The sequence below is a fragment of the Patella vulgata genome, chromosome 5, assembly GCF_932274485.2.
Source record: "Patella vulgata chromosome 5, xgPatVulg1.2, whole genome shotgun sequence".
Lineage (NCBI taxonomy): Eukaryota > Metazoa > Mollusca > Gastropoda > Patellidae > Patella > Patella vulgata.
The window spans coordinates 71,955,033-71,981,224 of record NC_065883.2 but is presented as its reverse complement, the minus strand read 5'-3'; the positions used below and the strand labels follow the sequence as shown (position 1 = coordinate 71,981,224).

Here is a 26,192-nt window from a genome sequence, read left to right as displayed (position 1 = left end):
TGAGACCAACCAGTTAGGATTTTAAAGAGATTTACCTCCTTTGACTAGTGTAATGGCCACTGGTCTACTGGAAACAATATAGGGATCAGGGTCTGATTAAAAAGGATCTGGAGCTGACTGCGATACAACTAAGGCCCCCAAATTAGGTCTAAAAAGGGTTTTGAATCATATGGTTTACATGTTTGTGGCAAATATATCTATCTACTATACTGACATACACATTTATAGGTGACAGACGATGACCAGAATATTCCCACTTTTTATCTGTTGCTGCCCCGTTTATTCCATAAATCTGATGCTCACGGTCGTTGCTTCGTGAAAAGAAATGAGATTTAACGTAATACTGTTCTGTTCCGACTGGGCTAATGAAGACGGGCCTACGCCATAACGTGCTATGAGGGAAATTTTGCCACTGTGGCGCTACGTACGGTCTATTCTTATATCGGGTTCCAAAGGTCAATGGATCTTTTACATGAACGCCAATGTGTACACTGGACCTCGGCTTTCCATCTCATCCAAACAACTAGAAAGCTGTCATTCTCAGGCCCTCCGTCCTGCACCACTTAGAAGAGAAGAGCACGCCGGAAATTCCTGATGAACTTTCTCGGCCAACACCGGAAGCGAACCCGCGATCTCCAGCGTCTTACTCACTTAGCCACCATGATCTGATTTATAATTTTCTGTTTTATTTGTAGAAACTTTACAATTACACAACTAAACATGATAAAAAATAAAACTTGTGATCTGATTTCTAATTTTCTGCTCTTTTTGTTGAAAGTTTACAATCAACACAACCAATTTAAACCAATCTGATCAATATTTCGTTTCGTTTTTTTATACTTTCGATGGCCTACACTACATGAAAACCTGACGAGCAGCTTTTGACCTTATGACTTCAGAAATTTGATTAACCAATCAGCATTGATGTTACTAGTGGATTACCCACAGTTCTGCGCAAAACACGCCTAAAGCTCACCGTAACATACCGTTTCATTATCATTAGCTATTCCATCACATCATTTAGAACACGTCAGTGATAACAACTCTTCCAGATCCTAGAGTAGTAAAGACAAGTAAAACGAAATTTTGAACTATAAAAACGAAACGAAATATAGGGTCTGTGTTTTAATCAGATTGAATTTAAAACATGATTAAAATCTGTTTCTTTCCTAATTTATATGGGGCCACGGTGGCTCAGTTGGTAACACAATCCTGGCATTGGTCGAGAAAGTTCATCAGGATTTTCCAACATGGTTCCTCCTTTTCAGTGATACAGGACTGAGGGTCTAGCCAGGGACAACGTATAGTCGTGTGGATTTACGGAAACCGCGGTCCTGTGCACGTTATTGATTCCTTCGGCAGTTGGAATTCGTAATAAGAGTAGGTCATAGTGTGGCTATATAAATTAGGTAATGAAATGAAATGGGGTTTAACGTCCTACTGTTCTGCCCCGATTTCGCTAATAAAGAGGGGCATATGCCATACAGTGTGCTATGCGGGTAATTTTGGCCGAACACAGGCATTACGGCCTACTCTTATATCGAATTCCAACTGTCAAGGGATCTTTTACGTGCACACCAATGTGTACACAGCACCTCTGTGTTTTGTCCAATCCAAACGACTAGACAGATGTCCTTGTCAGGTCATTCAGGAAACCACGCCTGAAAATCTGGATGAACTTTCTCGGTCAATGCAGGGATCGAACACCCGACCTCCATTCTAGCGAGCCAGCACCTTACCCACTTAGCCACCATCTGTATATACAAACAAAAGAGAAGAAAAATTGTTATTCTTGTTATATAGGAATATGATATTATGATACATATTATGACCATTTCATTTGATAACATAACATAAACTACACAAAATTAGGTTATTCTGGGACTAACATATGATTCAAATCGCTTGGGCGGCGAAGAGGGGTCTTTAGGCCAGGGAGGAAACTGGAGGACCCAGGGAAAACGCACAAAGTTGAACAAGTGACCCTACTACTTGTCACGTACAATAAAAGAAATAAAATGGGGTTTAATGTCCCACTGTTCTGATCCGACTGGGCTAATGAAGACGAGCATACTCTTGGGCTAATCCGCTAATGTCATACAGTGTGCTGTAAGGGATGAAATTTTGCCTGGACAGCGGTGCTACAACCAACTCTTATATCAAATTTCAACTGTCAAGGTATCTTTTACGTGCAGGCTAATGTGTACACGGGACTTCGGTTTTTCGTCTCATCTCCACGACTAGATAGCTGTCCTTGTCAGGCCCTCCATCTTGTACCACTGACAAGGGGAAACCACGTTGGAGAATCAAGATGAACTTTCCAAACCAACGCCGGGAGTGAACCAGCTACAAGCCAGTGTCTTGCTCACTTAGCCACCGTGGCTACTCAACTCGATGAAAGACCTGATCATCTAACAAGCAAGTGTCACATCATTCGCTCCCACCCCCCATTGTCTCCTCCAACCCCACAGAACAAACAATAAAATGATACAGGAACACACAGTAAAATTAGACCCCATCCCAGTTAGAAGATACTAAAGTTATACTTAGGACCAAAATTGACAGGTAAAAAAACAAATAGATAAACTGAGAATCATAATTACCCTATTGGTGAAAACTATGTTTATTACAAATTTCTGTATAGGGTATGTCAAGTGGACGAAATTCTAGCAAAATTGTTCAGTAACCTCCTCAGAATATTATAAAAAAGATATATGTTATAGTACTTACAGATATGTGACAAGTAACAACCTACATTGTTTCAAAATATTCTTTTTTTCTCACAAGTAATGGTTTTTGGCACTTAATAAACACCATACTTGTTAGGGAAATCTAATGGAGGATTATTAATATGGATAAAAATTTCTTTTAAATCCCCAAACTTGAAGACATAAAACCAGTACATCACAATTGTGTCATAGAATAGTGGTTTAAAATTTGCAATTGGGTACCCCTATTTTTTCATAATATTCTGTGGGAGTCACCCTAAAATTTCTTTCAAATCCCCAAACTTGAAGACATAAAACCAGTACATCAAAATTGTGTCATAGAATAGTGGTTTAAAATTTGCAATTGGGTACCCCTATTTTTTCATAATATTCTGTGGGCGTCACCCAAAAAGCACTGGTCCACTTGGCATGGAATGACCGTAAAACAAAATGAAAGTAAAAATCCATGTAAAAAAATCCATGTAAAAAAATATCTATAAAACAATGTGATTCTATAAAAAAACAAATTGATTTTCATTCCTCAATAGGGAGAAGATAATATAGCTAATAATAAATAAATGATAAATATGTCCACACAGCAGCTATATGCCCCAAGATAAAAAAAATATAGTCATAGACACTTGATCTATCCTGTTCACAACTTTTCCATTCTCGAACAAAAAGTCCTAGAATGCGGGGGGGAGGAGGTGTTGGATGGCTGAATGGTTACCGTGTGCGCGCTGTATCATAAAGTCTGTCATTGAGTCGACTGGCGTGGTTTCGAATCCCCGGTTGTACGTGACAAGGAGTAGGGTCGCCTGTCCAACCACATGGGTTTTCTCCGGGTCCTCCGGTTTCCTCCAACTGCTAAAGACCCCTACGCGCAAGCGAATTATTGAAATAAAATTAAACCATATGTTAGTCCCGAAATGACCTAGTTTGTGTCGAGTGGACGTTAAACCCCATTTCTCTCTCTCTCCCTAGAATGCGGAAAATCAACAGAATTCATGCTCTCCAATCCCAATGCTTCACACCAAATTTGAAAATCAATAGGATTCATCCTCTAGTGTCTGTCCTCTCATGACCCCAATGGATCAAACTAAATTGGCAAACTGGCTTCCATCGCATTCGAATGGGGGATGCTCGATAGTCAGTCCGGAAAATTCTGAGTTGACGGAATTGCATTCGAGTGACGTAGAATTTAGTCCTGTCACAGTTCTGTCAGAACCGACAACTGAGGTGGTGTGAGTAGAATCGTGAGGTAATTAAATCTAATGAATATGTTGCAGCTGTCATGGTTGGTTGAGATATTTTCTCAGGCAGTCAGCGCATGCGTTCTAGCCCCAAATCCCATTTTCACTCGATTGTCATTATTTTTGGATTTGACAGAATTCAATTCCGGAACGTTCAATTGAGCATCTCCTATGTTTACAAAAAAAGGGAGTAACTCCAGAGCAGAAGCTCACTTAACATAAATTAAACAGGATTCGTCTTCTCATGACCCAGATAGGATTTGTCATCTCATGACTCTAATACTTTGCACCAAATTTGAAAAAAATGCATTATAAACAGTTGCCTCCATCGCATTCACTTGCCAATAGTTAACAGACAAAGTGACAACATAATAGTTCACGCATAAAAAATTTGACGGAAGATATTCTCTTTGCTAAAAAATAATACACTCACAACAACGAGAGCTACTATAGAAACAAACCAGTCCAGAGCCGATCTAGTTAAAAGGAGCTATTCACATAACCAAAGGATGAGCCTACTTGCCCACTTAATCTAATGGACAAGTGAATCACCTCGGTTTACAAAAGAGAGTCATATACCAGTCACCTCAAACTTCCGATTTCCAAGGCATTTTAGTCAAAATCTTGACTGCCACAATATATTAAACCCCTGGGGCGCCATGTTGAATTACACTTTTTTAAATGTTCAAAAACCTTACTACATTATGGAATCAACGTCAAATTACAACTTGGGCACCCCAATCATTTTTACTTTGTTGATCTGGGTTAGACCTATTTCTTAAGGCCACCTCCAGGGGTCTTTCCAGTGGCAGGAAACCAGTGTACCCAGAGTAAACGAGGTTGAGAAGGAACCCCTATCTCCAAGCCACATACGCTCACGCCAGGGATCGAAACCACAATTGCAACCAGAAGTGACTGGCCAGCTAGAGATCGCAGCATGACACTCTAGACCACCAGGCCATTCCATCCCCCCAAATCATCAAATAAAACCCAAGTATTTATATACCGGTACATTAAAAGAAAGTCATACATACTAATAAGCGCTTGATCAAAGCCATATAATAGGCTAATTGGTGATCAATGACTTACCTTAGTATATACAGTGTAAACAGGAAGTCCTATATGAATACATATAAAAAGCAATACATATATATATATACATACATGTATATATGTTATCCCTTGTCTGCGGTATCACTTTGGTGGAAGCGAACATTAAATAAAGATATTTCATACATGCATATGTTATCATTTGCTTGATAAAGACGAGGGTGACTATCATGTTAATAAACCAGTAATTGTTATTCCATATTCCAATAATGTTCAATTACTAAATGTCACTCAAAAAGTACAAAGTACTTATATTAATACAAATAATATATCTCAAAAAGTACCAATGTGAACACAAATAATATATCTCAGAAAGTACTAATATTAACAGAAATAATATATCTCAAAAATGCATTAATTATGGATGATGGTAAAATTAGGAATCTCAAAATTGCATTAATTATGGATGATGGTAAAATTAGGAATCTCAAAATTGCATTAATTATAGATGATGGTAAAACTAGGAACGACCACAAATCAACATACAAACTCACAATGAAATCTACAAAATAATATTTAACCAAGATAAATCTGATAGATTGACTGATTTCCATTGACATAATTTGAATATTTTATTTAAATACAATCAGATATTTAGGATAAGCTTGATTATCTGTGAAAATAACAAATGTTCTTGGATTGTCTAAGCTGTCTACAACAGAATGAACACCTTGTGGAAGAACTCGTTGGCTTTCTTCTCTACCAAGTTGATAATTCCCTGAAAGAAAGACAGAGAAATGAAGGAATGAAATGAGGTTTAAGGTCCTACTCTTTGTCATAGGCCATGCATGCAGTGAACTATCAAGGAATGTTTCGTCAGGGAGAAATAGAGAGAGATGGTGGAGAAAAAAGAGAGAGGGGAGAGAGATGGGAAAGAAAGGGCCGGGTGAGAATGTGTGGTGTGAAGGGAGGGAGATGAGGCAGTCTGATGACCACGACACAAACTAATTCATGTCGGGACTAACATATGGTACAATTTTATTTATCGGGGGCTTTAGCAGTGGGAGGAGACTGGAGAACCCAGAGAAAACCCACGCAGCTGGACAAGCGACTATACTCATTGTCACATGCAAGATTGGAATTGAAACCACCCCAATTTACTCCATTACAGACCCAATGATCTAAATCATACATTAGACCACCCCACCGTCCAAATGTAAAGATCTCAACAATACTCATCAACTAAATACTTCAGCGATATATGGAGTCAGACAACTGCGTATGCGAGAGTAATACGATAATATTATGTTATACTCACCAACTAGTACATCTGCTAAATAAACATATTTCTGACCATCTTTATCTCTTCTAGAATAATTATCACGTACAGCATATGAACTGTCAGCAGTAAAATATACACCTTGTCCATGAGCTGATTCTAGAAATACACAGAGACAAGTCAGATCATAGATAATATCCGCCAAATTATTTTTACTTACAATTTATTTTGAAAACATTTATAATTTGCATAATAACGAATTATATCTGAGTGTATGCTGTAATATCATATACATGTAGAAATTATGTCATTGATTTGACAATAAAATAAAACCATTCTATACCAAAACAAAGGTGATTTTTAAACTCAATCAACTTTGTTTGGAAGACAGACCCGTCACCACTCAACATATCTTTATTTCTTTTGGCAGAACAATACTAATAAGTACAAGCGGTTGCCATGCAAGATACGACGCCCACATTTTGCAAGAGATGGACAGAAAATAGGCTAAAAAAGCACTTTTTCATACAATCAGGGGACATAATCCAAGAAGTTATAGTCCGATATGCACAAATATAAAAAAGAATCGAAATCTCTGGGATATAAACGTATATTTTAAGTTTCATCAAAATCAATAAAAATTCTGACCTCAAGAGGGTTCATAACCTTGGAATTACATATTTTTATACTATTTGTGTATAAGGAGTGGCCATTTTGTAGGGCAGTATCTATCTGATTTTCACGAAATTCAAACTGGCATATTTAAAAGTTTGTTTTTTTAAATCGGACAAAAATTGTGACCTCTAGAGGGTCCACAAGCTAAAAACTGGATTTCTGTACAATCAAGGGCCATAATCCAGGAAGTTATTTTGCATGAATATCGAAAGGAACCAAGATCCTTGGGTTATAAACATCCATTTCAAGTTTCATCAAAATTGAATAAAAATTGTGACCTCTAGAGTGTCCACAAGCTAAAAACGTGATTTTTCGTACAATCAGGGGCCATATTCCATGGAGTTACGGCCCGATTTATGCCAGTTTCGAAAGGAACTGAGATCGTTGGGTTTTACACCTATATTTCAAGTTTCGTTAAAATCAGATAAAAATTGTCCCCTGTAGAGTGTCCACAAACAAAAGGTGAACGGACGGACACAGGGACAGACACTTATTTCCCTTTCAAACGGATTCTACATAACAGTTTATTTCTGGTAGTGCTTCTCATTTGCACAAAATGCGTTGTATAGTGGCTTAATTCATGTTTTTGACTCTTGGTCACTATGATATCTATACAATTTCTATATTCCACAATACATTAGGTCATCAGGAACTATTTGCTTTCAACTTGCAGGGATTGTGTGGCCAAATGGTTAACGTGTGTGCGCCTGATCACAAGATCTGTTATTGAGACAAGCGGAGTGGTTTCAAATCCCCGCTTGTACGTGGCAAAGAGTAAGGTCGTCTATCCAACCTTGTGGGTTTTCTCTGGGTCCTCCGGTTTCCTCCCATTGCCTATAATTGCTTGATTATTGATATTTTCAATATGTATCGACTATCGATCTTCAAAATGCTTTAACGACAATTATCAGTCATATCAATATCTTCTTTCAGCAGAATAAATAGATTCTGTGGCTAACTGCAGTAAAAATAGATTATGTGGCTAATTGTTTTTATTAATGAACTCAACATACCATTACTACAATAACTTCTGTTAAAACCATCTCTGTTGATTCCTGTCGTTGCTTCCAGATTTGTTCCATGAAATAATTGCCTATCAACTTGTTTTCCACCATTTTCACTGACCATCTGATTCTTCATAGCCATATATCGCTGATACACCCCTATGTTCTTCACCAGGTCAATCTAATAAAGTCATGATAAAAATAAGGCAGAGCTTCCAGGAATAACTTCGATAAGTTTAATATATCGTCATTTACTTTTTATTTGTAATTATGGACTATAATTTATTTATGCGAGAAAGTTATACACGATCCTTGTTAAAGTTCTGTGATACTAGGACCTGATCCTGGTGTGATTTTCCAGTGTGGATTTCCCCCCTTTTCAGTTGTGCATTTTGGTACCCATCTTCATTGGTGTGTCCTCCCCCTCCCACCCCACATATTGACAAGACAAAACAAATTAAGTGTTTGAAGTGTCCCAATGTCTCGAATCCCTGCCAATTGACTCAATGACAGATCCTATGATACTGAAATATTTACCCTAACAATCTGAGGGGGACTAGCAACGCCCAGTCCATCTATAAACATTTTGGCAATACGTTGGTAATCATTCTTCCTTGCATCTAAACTTTCAAGTGTTAAATTTCTGGTTAACTGACCCCATTCGTTTGGTGGTTCGCATTTCATATCTGTAAATTGTAAAAAATATTCTCTTGAGTCATCAATGTAAGAGCTATTCAATTTCGAGGTAATTATCTATTGATATCTTTCTTGAACTTGAATATACAGAAGATTCTACAAAGTGGGCAAAGAGAGAGAAATGGAGTTTAACATCCCATGTTGGACCCCTGCGTTGGCCATGAAAGTTCATCTGGATTTTCTGACATGATTCTCCCCCCGCAATGGGAATGTATAGTTGTTCGGATGAGACAAATGACCGAGGTCCTGTGTACACATAAAAAACCTTGAAATTTGAAACAAGAGTAAGCAGGGTAAACTTAGCCCAGTCGGTGCAGAAATATAGGATGTTAAACTCCATTGACCAGCAAGATCTTCCAGAGGCAAAAAGGTTTTCCAGATACTGATAACTAACTAACTAATCTCAATGACAGGACTAAACTAAAACATATAATAAATACCTTGATAGGGTGTTGTTCTTAAAATAGGAATACACTCGTCTGCTTTCTCTACCATGTCAATAAAATCTATTTTATATTCTTTGCCTGTGGAATCTTTAATTCTAAGATCATTTTCACCATTTGTGTAGGCCATTTCTATCTTATAATTACATAGGGTATCATATGGTTTACGGGTTTTTCCCAAATCGCTATTTTCAATAAAAACCCACTGGTGAGTCAGCTGTAGTGTTTGAGCTTTGTCGAAAAACTGGCGCTGATCAATATGATGTTGGTCGTAAATAGACTTAACAGCCATAATATCGCCAGCAAGCCCTTTAAACTTTGTAGTTCCAGAGTTTCTATCAAATATAGCTTCAATTTCAGCATCACATTGTTCAAATGCTGAAATGACTTCATTCATCTGTAATAGATAGATAGAACTCAATGACCATTGAATACCTCTCGCTAGCGCTCGTGGAATACTTGTGCAGGGATACACTCTCTTGAACCATTGAATAACCCGAGCGGTATTCAGTGGTCATTGAGTTCTGTTTTCATTCTATAACATCATGAAAGTGACGTTATTCTTGACAAAAGTAGTACGTTTTCAAGCCATTGAATACATCCATAGGTTATTCAATGGCTGTATTCAATGATATTTGCTTGTAGTTCTAGAATAAAAACAGTTAAGAATTAATAATCTCCTTGGATTATCTATACTAATATTTGTGACTGTCGCTTGTCTGTTTGTCTGTCTGTCTGTTCGGCGTTGGCGGCTACACTAGGTCTGCCCCGAGTCTGAAATTTCGGGTATAGGGGTAGCTCGGACCGGGGAGTAACATAGGCCAGGTGGCGTTAGTCTACCACTTCCGGTTTCGGAGTTATGACCCCCGAGCAAAGCCGGGTATCCTGCTAGTATATAATAAAGCTTGAACATAGCAGTGGCAGGAAACCAGGGGAAAACACACAAGTTTCGGTGGCAACTTTAATCCCTGTTATAAAACTTGGGATTGAAACCACACAACATGACTCAATGACAGACTCAGTCTTGGACCACTCGACTGGTTTCCTCCTGCTGATAAAGGGGGCGTTAAACCCCATTAATTTGCCAGTGTTATTTCCCTTTGTTACAAAATCCTGTCAGCACTGTAGACACTTCAGTGATGATCAGATATTTCGGAAATTCATATCTGTTGTCATCTTATTGAAAGAAAGAACCCTATTGTTACAAATTCCTGTTAGCACTGTCGTAGAGGCTTAAATAATGATCATATATTTTTGAAAATTTGTTTAGCTCACAACTCTTTGGACAACTTAATTAACTGCTGTTGTTGGAAATATGTTTAATTGCCTGGCAACCTTTTATTTTTTTATATGGTGCAGCTTTTGGTGTTATAGGGTTTATTTTTTCAGATTTTGTAATTTGAGTATGATCTATTTAGGAATGCAGTCAAAATTTCTAGCTTGCTTAGAAACACAATACCGCTACAAGGTCCTCCCTACAAAACAAACTAGCATTTTTTGGAAAGGTTATAGTGCCAGGAACACAAATCCAGAGAGTTCCAAGCGAAATAGGGCCAGATGAAAATTGTGATAATTGTCAAGTAAATGCTATATTTATACTAACAATTGTGAAGATGACATCAATTAAATATTGGTGAAAACTCCCAATGCTTTCATCCTCGGCAAAGAATATGATATACCGTAGGTTAAATTTTGATTTAAACCAAAATGTAGAAAACATAATGGACAAGGGAGTATACAAAATTTGGGAACTCCATTAACGGTAATAGAGAGTTATCTCCCTTTCTGTCAAAATGTCTGCAATTGATAACAGTTTTTCAGGTGCGTGTTGACTGCTGTATCATATGACGCACAAGACCATGTATGAGCACAAAAGCCAAATATTTATATCGTTAATAGGGCCCCCGAGGACTGCAAGGGTTTGTGAGAGGGTGTTTACCAAGAAATTATGGGCGAAGTACCTAATCTGACGAGCAAGGAGATATGTTTGACACTGGTTGAGAAATATGGTTATGAAGTAGACCAGAATATGCCTGTAGTGATGTAAATCACATTGAAACCACATGATTTTTTCCACTAAAATATAAACCCACACCCAACAAATAATAAGTTCTACCAAAACAGTATTTCTAGTAATATATCTGAGGCTACATTCCTAACAAATATAAATATGTTATTTTCTCAAGAGTTTTTTTACATGCACAGGACCTCAGTTTTATTTCCCATCTGAGTAACTAGATGCTGACCATCACAGCCACAAACCCTATCTGAAAAATGGTGAACTTATATAGGCCCTTGTCTTTATAAACAAAATACTGTTAGCAATATTTCTTAATATTTTTCATAATGGGAAATAACTCCTTTTACCATAAACAGATTTCCAAAATACTGCATGTCTTCTGCATTTTGGTTTAATAAAAATTTAACCAACAGCATATTCTTTGCATAGGATGAAGGCATTGGGTGTTTTAGCCAATATTCAATTTTATGTCAACTTTTACAATTGTTAGTAGATGTATAAAAGTATCATTTACTTGACAATTACATGTATCAAATTTTCATCTGGCCCTAAATCGAGTTATTGCAAACATTTTGCTTGGAACTCTCTGGATTTGTAGGGAGAACCTCGTATTGAAAATTCACGCTGGAAATTTTGTCTGCAGGCCTAATTGTCCTCGATTTTCAATTTGTGACAAATTAAGGAAGAGGTTTGTAACAAAAGTATTTGGGATTTTAGGGAGGTTAGGGCGACTTTTTATTTTGACTCTCAAAAAGCTTCAGTGAGCTAATGTTAGGATATTAGGTCAACCATAATTACAGTATTTACAAATAACCTTGTCCATAAATGAAATATACCTGGTCATCATCATACTTCTGTAAAATGTCATCATTCCATGATGTTTTTTCCTTGATGTCACGGTTTATATTTGTTTGACATTTATCACATATCTCCCTTAACTGTTCTTCTCCTATTGCATAAACACTGACGAGTACAGCCGATACCTTACTGTAGATTGATAGTGGTAATAAACGCTCAGACTGATCAGCATTATTTTCTGTCAGCGGAAGTAATACTGAAACACAAATAAATAAAAAAGTTTTCAGGGCGTTGAGTTCTCCAAAATGCACATTTTAAAACTAGTACATTTTTTTGTTATTTGGGGTGATAAACTACATATTAATCATCCAATAAATACCAGTTTATGCGAGGATTTTCATCAAATTTGGCATGACCAATGCGAAATGCAAGTCCAAGAAACCTACAGTTCACTTTTTCAGTTATAGACTGTGGTTTGTCTGGTATACATGGAAACGCCAAGAAATGGTAAGTTTTCATGGAAATTTTTAAAGTTCATGCTAACCAGCGGCTGCCAGGCAAGATACGCCCACATTTTGCAAGAGATGGATAGAGAACAAGCTAAACAAAAAGTGATTTTTCGTACAATCAAGGGCCATAATTCAGGAAGTTACAATCCAATATGCCCAAACATCAATATTTTCTCCACAAATACCCAGTTTGTATTAAAGATAGGTTGCAAGGCAACAGAATATACGCCAGCAGCAGCTACATCGAGCAGTCGACAAGGGTTGTCACATATTTATTCTATTGTAGGTAATGGGGGTGGGGGCATTTACAAGACGATTTTGTACAGATCACATTACAGTTTTTTTCATTTTATGGTTCACAAGTTCACAGGGTTCTACAAACTTAAACAAGGGCCTCATAATTTGACAGGCTTTTTTGTTTCACTAATTTAAATAATGCATATATATCTTATACAGATCGGATGATAACTTTTGTTTTTTGATTGTTTACAAGAACAAGTGTCATAACTCAAGGATTAATTAAGGGAAATTGCTGAAATTTAATAGGCATATTCGTTTCATTAATTCAAATGATGCATATAAATTTCATACAGAGCGGATGTTCACAAGGTCCAACAAAGTTAAACAAGTGTCATAACTCTAGAAGTAATTGACGGAAATGGCTGAAATTCAATAAGATTCTTCCTTTCACTCAAATAAATGATGTATATAAATTTGATATAGATCAGATGATAACTATTGTCGTTAGAGACTTCTCAAGGTTCAACAAAGTGAAACAAGGACTGTAACTCTAGACATAACTAACTGAAATTCAACAGGCTTCTCCATCTCACTAATGTAAACAACATAAATAAATTTCAAAACAATCAGATGATAACTATAGTATAAAAAACTTACATCTATCAGTTCCATACTTTTTCTTGTATTTCTCTTGCGTTTCTTTAAAAACCTAGGACGGAAACAGTTATATAATAATGGGTCAGTTTTATAATGCCAAAATAATAGCAATAATCATCATTTCTTCAAGTTGTTCTTCACATTCATTCAATATCAAATCTTTGTTTAAAAACTCAGCTTTAAACTGAACACAAAAACAAATTAGATGATTTAAGATGATTTTAAGTGATTCTAAATGAATTGTATGAATTTGTAAACAAAGATTTAATATTAAAGGAATGTGAAGAAATTAGTACTAGATACACAAGATTAAATGATACCCGACTCACAATGTATGATCCTGGTAAATTCTGATTACTTTCTGGTACCTCTGATCCTTTTATAATCCTCCCAAACACAGCTGCATGTTAGGCACACCAGTTATTTGTGTGTGAGAGAGAGAGAGAGAGAGAGTTTTATTTCAATAATTCACTTGTCACATACAACCGAGGAATCGAGAGGAATCGAAAGAAACTACGCCAGTTGACTCAATGGCAGACCATATGATACAGCACAAACGAGAGAACCATTCAGTCATCCACCCACAGCTATGTGTGCTAGGACACTTTCTGTCTGGGTGCTGTCATTGAGCCGTGGTGTTGTTTCGATTCCCCGCTTGTACGTGACAAGGAGTAGGATCACATGTTCAACCTCATGGATTTTCTTCATGTCCTCCAGTTTCCTCCCACAGCTGAAGACTTCTATGCAAAAGCAAACAAAGCAACAGTGCGACTGATGTCCCCCACCAAAATCCCAAAATAAATAGATGACACGCATTAATTAATCTCACATTTATTTTTTTCAAAAGTATCAAGCAATGAAACTGATTATCAACTATACACTAAGTGTTATCACTCTCTATCAGATAGAATCAAAGTTATCTTGTCCTAAAGCATCGACCAATGAAATTGCTTAGCTCTGCTTAGCTTAAGCCCGAAATGTTAATCATTGCACTCAGTCAAGACATTCACCTAATGAACATCTACATCAAGTTTAAACATTCTGCCTCAATTAAAAGCAGAGTTGTTATGTTCCAAAGTCTTGACCAATCTAATTGCTTATCGCTCATTAGCCTAAGCAGAAAATTCTCATCATCGAACAGAGTTCCATCACTCTCACTTAAAGGACAATATTGGTGTCAGTCATTATCACATATGTGATAGAACTGGTTATAAACACGTTCCAAATATAATTTTAACATAGAGATCATTCCTACGATAGACGTGTAATAAAGGTATCAACAATCGGAAGTGACGAACGCAAAAGGAAAACACGAGTGATAACAGATATATGGGCAAATTTCTGCTCACTAATTCCTTCGAAGACCAAAAGTTGTTGTGTGAGACTGTGAGAGGATATCAGACAATTCATAATTTACTGTCACTAGATAAGAGAACACGAAAGAAAAATAGAAAAAGCCCATGCATTACCATGTTTTTATAAGGTATAGAATGAATAAAAGCAAGGGAATGTACGGACTATTTCTATTTTTCTCGTGTTCTCTTATCTAATGACATTCAGTTAGTTTATTGAATTGTCAGGTATCCTCTTACAGTCTCATATAACAACTTTTGGTCTTCGAAGGAATTGTTAGTGAGCAGAAATTCGCCTGTGTATCTGTTATCACTCATCACTAAAGTCAGTTATTTAGATTCGAGTGAAGACTGTGTCACCACAGGACCGGGACTGCACAGCGCAGTGGATGCTTATGGCTGGCCCCCGGATCCCTTCACTTGATTTGATATTTGTTTATTTGGTGCAATGTCTATTTTCTCTCTTGTCCGCAGGTTTATCTTATAGATTTTTGTTTTGCGTGTAGTGCAGTCCTCCTGCACTTACTAATAGAGGGATAACTCATGTTGCATTCATCAAATCCGATTGTTGAAACTTGTCGGGTGGACAGGGATGGACAGAGAACAAGCTAAACAAAATGTGATATTTTGTACAATCAGAGGCCATAATCCAGAAAGTTACAGTTCGATGTGCACGAACATCGGAAAAAACCAAGATCTTTTGGATATAAACATATATTTTAAGTTTTAACAAAATCAGATAAAAATTGTGATTTTTTGAAGGTCCACAACCTTGGTATATACATACTTTTAATCTTTTTGCGTAGTAGTAGCAGCAGTTCTGTGTAATAAAACATACATTTCGAGTTTCATCAAAATCGATTAAAAATTGTGACATGTAGAGGGTTCACAACCTTGGGATTACATACTAGAGCTTTTAGACTATTTGCGTACAAGGAGCAGCCATTTTGTCCGGCAGTTGGGGTCAGATTTTTATGAAATTCGAATTCAACCTTCATTGAGGTGTAATGGTGATATATTTCAATAGTTTTTAAAATTGAATCCAAATTGTGACTTCTTGATCTAGGGTCCACAAGATAAAAACATGATTTTTTTAACAATCAGGGGCCATAATCCACGCCAACCCCCTCGACCTCTAGAGGGTCCACAACCTTATTATGCCATATTTTTTACACTATTTGCGTTCGAGGAGCAGCCTTTTTGTCCATCAGTTCCGGTCTGATTATCCCAAAATTCGAACTCAACCATCATTATGGTGCGACAGTTATATATTTAACCTCTAGAGGGACAGTAGCGACGACAATATACGTTCACCTGAAAATGTAGGTGTATAAAAACTAAATTTCAATTTCACATTTACCTTTATTACATTCTGATCATCCTTGAACATGACAAAAACAACATCGGTGAGAGTCGTTGTTGGGTTGTTCTCTCCATATTCATGCACTATCTCAAATAAATTATTTGCCACTTCTTCCCGGGGATATTTCAGAATTCCAGCACCTATAGCTGGAAACGCTATGCTAACTATTCCATCTTTTTCAGCTTGTTGTAGGCATTTCAGTATGGTCTCCTTTAATACCTAAAATAGTCATTTATTATTTTCATCTCTTTAGCTACCATGAAGTTTATCAAAACGTCCTACATATCAAGTGGAGCAAAGGTGGCTCTGAGAGTAAGGCCCTCGCTCAATCTAACTAGGGAGATCGGAGTGTTGGTCGGAAGGTTCCCCGAGTCTATGTAGAATTATCAAGTTACCAGTCAGCCACAATAGCTCAGTGAGCAAAGTGCTGGCTCCCAGTTGATCAGGTATTGGTCGAGAGAGAAGGGGTAAAGGGCTGCACGGATGGGCCCCAACAGTTGCATATATTTCAAGCGTCACGGATAGCAGCTGTAAAATATAGGACTCACCTTCATGGATTCATCCTTCTGGTACTCTGGTAGGTTACAGTGGTAGATGTATTTTGTAAATTTCATATTGAACGCAAGGGTTTTGGCAATTTCACCCAACTGTATACCCTTAGGATACTTCTTTTTACAATCGGCCTGTAATTCATCTCCACCTCTTTTGCGCAATGCACCTGCTATGGCACCCTGCGATAAATCCAGTCGTCCGTTAGTCGAATTAACCACTGCTTCTGTCTATTTAAAACGAGAAAAAGAGGGTGTAATAGGGTATTCAACCTTCATTATGGTGTAACAGTGATACAAACTTAAATAGTTTTTAAAATCAGATAAATATTGTGACCTGCAGAGGGTCGACAAGCTTAAAATGTGATTTTTCGTGGAGTCGTGAGAGAGAGAGAGAGAGAGAGAGAGAGAGAGAGAGAAAAAGAGAGAGAGTTTTATGTCCATTCAACATAAAGTAGGTCATTTCGGGAGTAACATATGGTTCAATTTTATTTCAATAATTCGCTAGCGCATAGGGGTCTTTAGCAGTGGGAGGAAACCGGAGGACTCCTCGAAAAAACATGAGGTCAAAATTGTGACCACTAGATGGTCCACAACCATGATATTACATACTTTAACACTATTTGCATACATGGAGCTGCCATTTTGTCTGGCAGTTTCGGTCTCACAAAATACTGAAACGATTTTTAAAATTGGATTAAAACTGTGAGTTCTAGAGGGTCCACAAGCTAAAATCGTGAACCAATATCTGTGGGTTATAAACATACATTTCAAGTGTAATCAAAATCGTATATAAATTGTGACCTCTAGAGTGTCCACAAGCTAAAAACATGATTTTTCGTACAACCAGGGGCCATTATCCATTAAGTTACGGTCCGATACATGCCAATATCGAAGGGATCCAAGATCTCCAGGATATAAACCAATGTTTCAAGTTTTGTCAATTTCAGATAATAATTGTGACCTGTAGTGTGTCGACACAAAGGCGACGACCATATACGTCCACATGAAAATGTGGGCACATAAAAGTCGGAGGGGGGGGGGGATGATACAGAGAATTATAAGGTCTGATGCAGTCATCTAAGTTTCGTCTGAATCGATTTAGTTATAACTTAAAATATGCCTTGCATAAGATCTTGGATGTGTCCGATTATGGTGAGCACCAAACCTTCCATTCCTGAGTTATGCCCCCTATTTCTGACCCTTTAGGGGCTTTATTTTTCGTCCAATACAGATGAAACTTAAAATATGTGTTTATAGGATCAAAAGATCTCAGATTAGTTAGATTATGGTTGGTGAGCATTAAAGTTCAACTTCTTGATTAATACATCCTGAGTTGTTAATTATTTAGGAAATACACTTGTATTACAACAAGCGGCGGCCATGCAAGATACGCCCACATTATGAAAGAGTTTATGTACAATCAGGGGCCATGATCCAGGAAGTTTCCGATACACACAAGTATCGAAAGGACCCCAGATCTTTGGTATATAAACATACATTTTAAGTTTCATTGAAATCGAATAAAATAAACAAGCCAACAGTGAGGCTAATATCCCCTGTCAAAATCCCAAAATAAAGAGATGACTCAAATTAATTAATTGCACATTTAACTTTTTTAAAATTATCGAGTAGTTTAAGCATAAAATGTTCAATATCAAACTCAGTCAGGTTTTGAAGTACCTGGTAATGAAACTACCCACTATAAGTTTCATCACTCTCTATCAGTTAGAATCAAAGTTATCCTGTCCCAAAGCATCAACCAATGAAATTGCTTAGCTCTGCTGTGCTTTAATGGGAAATATAAATCATTGAAGACATTCGCCTAATGAACATTTTGACCAATCAAATTGCTTATTGCTACTTAGCTTAAGCAGAAAATTCTCATCATCGAAATTAGTCGATGTATTGACATAATGAATCTATACCATGGCTCACGCTGTCGGTCACCAGAGTCTAAATTTGCGATAAAATTACGAAAGTGGCGATTAAGATTTGACTTTGTAGATAACTTTTTGGGGTACTGGCGATTTGTTTTGAGAACTGGCGGAACAAAATATGACAAGTCAACAGTGAGGCTGATATTCCGCCGAAATCCCAAAATAAATAGATGATACATATTAATTAATCGCACATTTATTTTTTTCAAAAGTATCAAACAATCAAACTGATTATCAACTATACACTAAGTTTCATCACTCTCTATCAAATAGAATCAAAGTTATCTTGTCCAAAACCATCAACCAATGAAATTGCTTAGCTTTGATTAACTTTAGCTCGAAATATTAATCATTGAACCCAGTCAAGACATTCACCTAATGAACATCTACATCAAGTTTAAACATTCTACCTCAATTAAAAGCAGAGTTGTTAAGTTCGCTCCATAGTATAAGCAGACAATTCTCATCATCGAACTTAGTCAAGGTAATGATATAATGAATCTATACTCGGAGTTCAATCACTGTCACTTAATTAAAACCAAACCAATCAGATTGCTTATCTCTGCTTACTGTAAGCAGACAATGTCTATTATCAAACTCCATCAAGGCATTCAACTAATGAACGCCTACATCAAGTTTGAACACTCTACCTCAATTAGAATGAGAGTTATTGTGTTCAAAAGTCTCTACCAATCAAATTGCTTGTCGCTCTGCTTGCCCTGAGCAGAAAATGCTCATTATCGAACTTAGTCAAGGTATTGATGTAATAAAACTATACACCAAATTCATCACTCTCACTTAGCCTAATTAGAACTAAAGTTATCATTCCCCAAAGCATCAACCAATCAAATTGCTTATCCCTGCTTACCCTGAGCAGAAAATGTTCATTTTCGATCTCCATCAAGGCATTCACCTAATTAACACCTACACCAAGTTTGAATGTTCTAGTTCAATTAAAAGGAGAGTTATTGTGTTCCAAAGTCTTGACCAATCAAATTGCTTATCGCTCTGCTTACCCCGAGCAGAAAATGCACATTAACAGACTTAATTAGTCAAGGTATTGATGTAATTAAAAATTCACACTCACTTAATTTGAACTAAAGTTATCTTGTCCCAAAGAATCAATCAATCAAATTGCTTATCTCTGCTTACCCTAAGCCGAAATTGCTCATCTTCGAACTCCATCAAGGAAGTGACTTTATAAACACCTACACCAAGTTTGAACATTCTAGCTCATTTAGAGAGAGAGAGAAATGGGGTTTAACTAGGTCATTTCGAGACTAATATATGGTTTGATATTATTTCAAAAATTTGGTTGTGCGTAGGGGTTTTTAGCTGTGGGAGGAAACCGGAGTACCCAGAGAAAACCCACGAGGTTGGACAGACGACCCTACTTCTTGTCACGTACAACCGGGGATTCGAAACCACGCCAGTTGACTCAATGACAGGCCTTATGAATATGATACAGCGCACACGTGCTAAACCATTCGGCCATTCGGCGGGGGACAATAAGTAAAGAAACGTGGATTAATAAAGCTTAAAAGTACAAGTTAAACCCAAAAGACACCAGTAGGCATCAAATGGTACAAATATCATAAAAATCAAACAATATCTTATTCCTTTGAAAAGTGACTCCCACAAAATTGGTTATTTCTCCCGAAAGGAGAGAGAGAGAGAGAGAGAGAGAGAGAGAGAGAGAGAGAGATGGGGTTTAACGTCCACTCGACACAAACTAGGTCATTTCGGGACTAACATATGGTTTAATATCATAAAAATCAAACAATATCTTATTCCTTTGAAAAGTGACTCCCAAAAAATTGGTTATTTCTCCCGAATGGAGAGAGAGAGATGGGGTTTAACGTCCACTCGATACAAACTAGGTCATTTCGGGACTAACATATGGTTTAATTTTATTTACATAATTCGCTTGCGCGTAGGGGTCTTTAGCAGTGGGAGGAAACCGGAGGCCCCGGAGAAAACCCACAAGGTTGGACAGGCGACCCTACTCCTTGCCACGTACAACCGGGGATTCGAAACCACGCCAGTCGACTCAATGACAGACTTTATGATACAGCGCGCGCACGCTAACCATTCAGCCATCCAACCCCCCCTCCCGAATGGAAAGTCGCAGAACACAGAATATCGATAGGGTTAATTGTATTTGAAAACTGTAGCCTCTATCGTGTTTACAAAATTTTAAAAAATGGGGTGTGGGGGGGATTACTCCAGAATGTACAGTATTGGAACGTTGAATATTTCGATAAGTTTCATGCGCTCATAAAGCCAATGTTACAAACCAAATTTGAAAAGAATCTATCAAAAACTATAGCCTCTATCACATTCAAAAGGGTTTTGGAGAAACGGGCATTACTCTGATGAATGGACCGGGAAAGCTGAATTTCAATATTTGAAAAAAATCTTAAAAAACTGTAGCCTCTAGCACAAGCCAATATGGTTGACGGATTGGCGGACAAAGTGACATCAATATATACCAAGCTATATATGGGTGTATAAAAATAAAACTGGGGCGGTAAAATCAGAGAATATTGTTGGAATGATTTTGTCAATCATGTGACATTGAATTAAAGCAAAGTCTAATTACCTCCTCCCACGCGATATCGGCTGTCACCAAGGACATCCTGGTTTTTGATGTCACTGTACCTTTAAAAGACAACACAGAATAACTGAACTGAAATAGGATTTAACGTCCTACTGTTCTATTCCGACTGGGCTAATGAAGACGGGTATACGCCATACAGTGTGCTATGAGGGAATTGTTTGAGCAGATTTGAGTAGATTTGGATAAATCGTGCTACCAAATCATAGCAGCTGATTGCTTTATGTCTGTTTCCACAATAATGGTATCCCAGACAAGATCTACAAGAATTAGATATATGCTCCTTTAATTTAGATTATAATTTTGCAATCGTTTTATTTGCGATCTTTATGCAGGGAATGGTTAAGTGGGAATTACTTCCCTCGATCTGGTGTACATATTTGAAGAGTAGACAATTTAAAGTTAAGTCATTGTTCTATTAAACATGTATCCATATAAAATATAAAATGGCCTTCATACATCTGAAGTTTTTTGTAGAGTTGGTGCCAAAAGTTATTATACCTTCATTTCCTTTAGCCCTTGTCCGACTCATAAATCTCCTTCTGATCTGTTTTGTACTCTGGGCATTTGCTTTTTCGGCCACCTCCTTGAACTTTGTTGCACTGTCATCCGTGTCTGCAAACATCCATACAGACCGTACAGAAGACGTCTGTTTATCAGTCAGGTATTTCTCAAGCACAGAATAAGTAAGTTGATTGACTGATTTGTCCAGATTTTGAGAATTAGACTTTATTACTGGTAGAGCAACAGTGAAAAACCCCTTTTCATCGGCATTCTTCAACACATCTTCTAGTATAGCCCCCATACACAGTTCTTTGTTTGTTGAAGCTACGGTTGGGTAAACACCATAAAACAGCGCCCTTGAGTAGAAGTTTCCAGGTTCTGTATTGACTGTCTCTCCTTCTGTTGGATGTGGTGCTCCGTGTTTAATGATATGTTCGGTCCCAGGACCTATTTGATGAAGGTAGAGAGAGACAAACAACCTAGGTAATTTCGGAACTAATATGGTACAATTTTATTTCAGTAACTCGATTGCATGTTGGAGATTTGGACAGATTGAGGAACACTGAGAAAACCCAATAAGTTCGGTGGGCGACACTATTTCTTGCCACACTATTTCTTGCCACATACCAGCTTGAGCTCGAAACCACGGCACTAGACCTTATGATTGAAAGAACATGCGTTAGACTACTTGACTATCCAGCCAACGTAATCGATAAAGGTTCAATCTGAAGGTTTATTATTGAAGTTGCAGGTTTATTATCTTTTGATTACAAACAAAATGACTTTTATCGGTTATCACATAGAAACAAACATAAACAAACGGTTGCCATGCAATATAAGCCCCCAAGATACATCTAAGAGATGGACGGAAAAACTAGAAAATCGGTTGGAACTCATCCTCTCATTGTCTCAATGTTTCAAATCAAACTCAAAGCGAATGGGGAAAAAAAATCTGTAAAATCTATAGCCTTCATTAACAGGGTATAATGCAGAACGAAAGGTCATTTGCACATCAAAAGTAAAACTAATCTGAGATTATTTGATTCTTAACACTTAAATGCAGTTTCATCTAAATTGGGACAGAAATTTTGAGCTCTAAAGGTTCCACAAACATTATACATATTTCAGGGGTAATAACCCAAGCAGTTAATGAATTATCTGCACCTAAACTGTACGCATCCAATTTCTTTTGAACATGTTCTAAGTATAATTAAATTTTGCATTGAACTGTGATCGTCTATAAACATATATTTGTATGATATTTGCAAATAAACATCAAATGTGAACAGACATGGCTGGAGACATAATACAGTCCCTCCTCCTCCCCCCCCCCCCCTAAAAACACAAACCCAAAACAAAATGATTATACTCTAGATATTCAGTTTCGCTATGTCTCATAATACCAAAATAACTGGGAAGTGGTTTTGGGTTTCTGGAAAAGAAATGTTGCAATGGAGTATATTCGTGTACTATTAGATAATACTTTAGACTTACCCTCAGTTATTCCAATTTTACCACCAGTACCAATGGGCTGTAATTTTCTGTCGTTAATGGTGACAGGAATGAGAACCACATCAGCATGTAAAAACTGGGGACTACCGACACCAATGTTTAATTTGGTTAATGTTCCTTTTATATCCATACTAAAGGTCAACTTAAAATTGCCGCGATCAGACGGATCTAGTCCTGTCAATTCTACCACAGTTCCTTTCCCGTGTAAATGTCCTTGTCTATATACCTCAGCAATTAACTTTTCAACACCTGGTTCCTTGAAATACATGGTCTTTTTCTTGTGCTGTTGTATTATACCATTGATATAACCTAATGCTGTTTCAATGTATTTAGTATCTGTTCCAGAAATGGTTAATGAGCCATCATCCTGCCATCTAAGCCGTACGTGGAATTTAGCCTCAATATCAGAAAAATCAACACCTTCGTTTCTGAAACTATCTTTCATTTTGTCGGTTAAGTTGGGGACAGTTTCGGTGAACAGTTTGGAAGAGTCAATGTGATTTGTTACTGTGTTGAGTACTTCATCGATGATATGTTTCATGGCAGTTATAAAAACTGTTTCATTAGAAACGGTAACAATGGCCTCAGCGAGATGTTCTTCCTCTACTGTTCTCTTTAGGGCATCACTCCAGGTCTTTGACTGTAGGACCAGTTTTTTGTCTTCCGGTATTTGTACGGTGTGTTGAATTATAGAAGTTTCTAATACTTTTTTAATTCCTAAAAATTCCGTCTTTGATTTACACCAGACTACAATTTCACCATTTTCTCTCAACCAGATACCCTTTATATTTGTAAGTCTTTTGTTGATTTCGGCGTAAAACCACGCATGGTTTTGTGTGTCACCAAGAATTGTGTTCTTATCTTTAGTTAACTGTAATGGAATTCTCACCAAATCTGATAAATTTTCTTTTACCGTTCTCTCAATCATGTTCATTTCAGTGTCCGTGCATTTCATACGCAATGAATTGTCATCAATATCTAAATCAATAGACTGGAACTGTTCTCTGATTTTGTCTAGGTTTCCTGTATGTTTCAAATATAGAAGTTCATGTGGTTTCAGATCAATACATCTCTTCTTCAAACTGGCTTCATACTTAAGTCTCGCCTGTTCTTCGTTAACAAATGTTTGTAGTTGATCAATTAACGGTGAGACTGCATCCTTTACACCTGTTACCAGGACCCGGCTCTCATCAAAGGTGTAGGTAAACCATAAACCCGGAGAGGATGATGTTTCACTAAGTTTTGTATCCAGCCATGTTAGAATAGTCTCTTTAGTCTTGGTTGTTAAGGGAAAGGTTTTTTCCACAATGTTATTTTCGATAAAATTTTTAACGCATCTTTCTACGTCTTTGGACCATGTTTTCAATCTTGTTCTGGACTCTGCAGTATCTCCTTTAGACGTGCAATGGATGGCCATTTTAGTTTTACCCACTTCAGCAGCACGTGCCATTAAGTCCTTTAACACGCCGCAGTTCATTTGGTCGAGGAGTTTGGGTGTTTCTAATAAAATATTAATGACTTTTGTTGAGAAGGATGAGCTATCAATAATCAAAGAGTTGGGTATTTCACAGAAATTAGGGTCTGTTGATCCACCATCAATTCCTAAACATTCCAAATACAGCTCTGCTTTAAGTTCCTGTTCGTTTACGTGATGAAATTGCCTGCAAACCCTGTCCACGACTAAAATATAAAAGAAAAAATTAAAAAAATAAATTATTAAAAAGTAAACTAACTATTTATAAATAATTTTATTGACAATATCTATTTAACTCAATCATTTAAATATTTTTAAAATCAACACCCTCACCTATAACTGCATCAACAATCCAGATTCTCCGGCCTATCTTAAAGATTTAATTCATCTATATATTCCTCAACGTTCCCTCAGATCATCAAATCAACTACAACTCGAAGCACACACAACAAACACAAAATTTGGAGAAAAGAGGCTTCTGTTTCACCTTCCCCCAAGAATTTCCATTAAACAAAGTTGTTGTGTCTCAAGTTTTAAGAAGAAACTCAAAACATACTATTTGAATATAGCTTTTTAATCAGTGATTTAAATATGATAACAGTGCTATTAAATTTTACTTTTAAATTTTAAGGTGTGTTTTAAGTGATTTTAAATATTAATTTGTGCTCCACTGAGCAGTTTTACTGAATGCACAGCGCTATATAAGATGGATTATTATTACCATTATTATTTATGAAGAAATAAACCCCATAGCTGAATTCACATGGAATTCTGTGCTTTTAGTAACTATTACAAGAAAAAAGTGAAATTTTATCATTACCTTTATAGTCTGCAAAATAGATCAAAATTACATCATTTAACCTTTCTATATTATTAACTCTTCCTCCTCCACTTCTTCTTGTATTTTGAAAATATAACTTTAATGTTTGGTCAGATGCTTCTGGATTAATACCAACTAATTTGACAACATTTGTCATTTCAATACTCTGGATACTAATTTTTGTGCCCAAAAATGTTTTTGTAGTACTAAAATCTTTCAACTTGGGAATGTCTGTTTATTAAAGAAACAAAATAAGTATGATATAAGTCCAATAAATTTATAGATATTTTATACATACATGTATATACAGGTCAATATGTAAATGCATCCACTACCAATGATGATGTTTACAATCAAAATATAAGCTTACTAATTATAAAAGCCAGTTTGCAGAGTTCCAACAAGTGGTTGTCATGCAAGGTACGCCCACATTTTGCAAGAAATGGACAGAGAACAAGCTAAAAAAGCAAATTTTCGTACGATCAGGGGCCAGAATCCTGGATTTTACTGCCCGACATGCAACAATATCAAATAGAACCAAGATCGTTGGGATATAAACATATATTTTATATTTCATCAAAATCAATAATAAATATGACCTCTTGAGGGTCGAACAATCAGGGGCCACAATCCAGGAAGTTATGGTCCGATAGGCTAAATTTAAAAATATATATAAAGTTTCATCAAAATCAGATAAAAATTGTGAGCTGTAGATGGTCCACAAGCTAAA

At 36.9% G+C, this 26,192-nt stretch overlaps 1 protein-coding gene across 4 annotated transcripts in view; it reads right to left on the bottom strand.

Moving 5' to 3' along the window:
- Positions 1 to 664: 664 nt before the first annotated feature.
- Positions 665 to 26,192, bottom strand: part of LOC126821891 (protein mono-ADP-ribosyltransferase PARP14) — a 47,694-nt gene continuing 22,166 nt past the window's right edge. For all 4 annotated transcript variants that reach the window (XM_056101205.1, XM_050550491.2, XM_050550490.2 and 1 more), the window contains 13 exons: positions 25,463 to 25,693; positions 23,151 to 24,848; positions 21,654 to 22,103; positions 21,138 to 21,196; positions 16,596 to 16,826; positions 16,045 to 16,266; positions 13,333 to 13,384; positions 11,965 to 12,182; positions 9,106 to 9,505; positions 8,507 to 8,655; positions 7,979 to 8,150; positions 6,330 to 6,449; positions 665 to 5,789 (listed from right to left, as the gene is read on the bottom strand). In XM_056101205.1, coding sequence (XP_055957180.1) covers positions 5,644 to 5,789; positions 6,330 to 6,449; positions 7,979 to 8,150; positions 8,507 to 8,655; positions 9,106 to 9,505; positions 11,965 to 12,182; positions 13,333 to 13,384; positions 16,045 to 16,266; positions 16,596 to 16,826; positions 21,138 to 21,196; positions 21,654 to 22,103; positions 23,151 to 24,848; positions 25,463 to 25,693 — 4,148 coding nt within the window. In that variant the 3' untranslated portion in view covers positions 665 to 5,643. The remainder of the gene's footprint in view (positions 5,790 to 6,329; positions 6,450 to 7,978; positions 8,151 to 8,506; positions 8,656 to 9,105; positions 9,506 to 11,964; positions 12,183 to 13,332; positions 13,385 to 16,044; positions 16,267 to 16,595; positions 16,827 to 21,137; positions 21,197 to 21,653; positions 22,104 to 23,150; positions 24,849 to 25,462; positions 25,694 to 26,192) is intronic.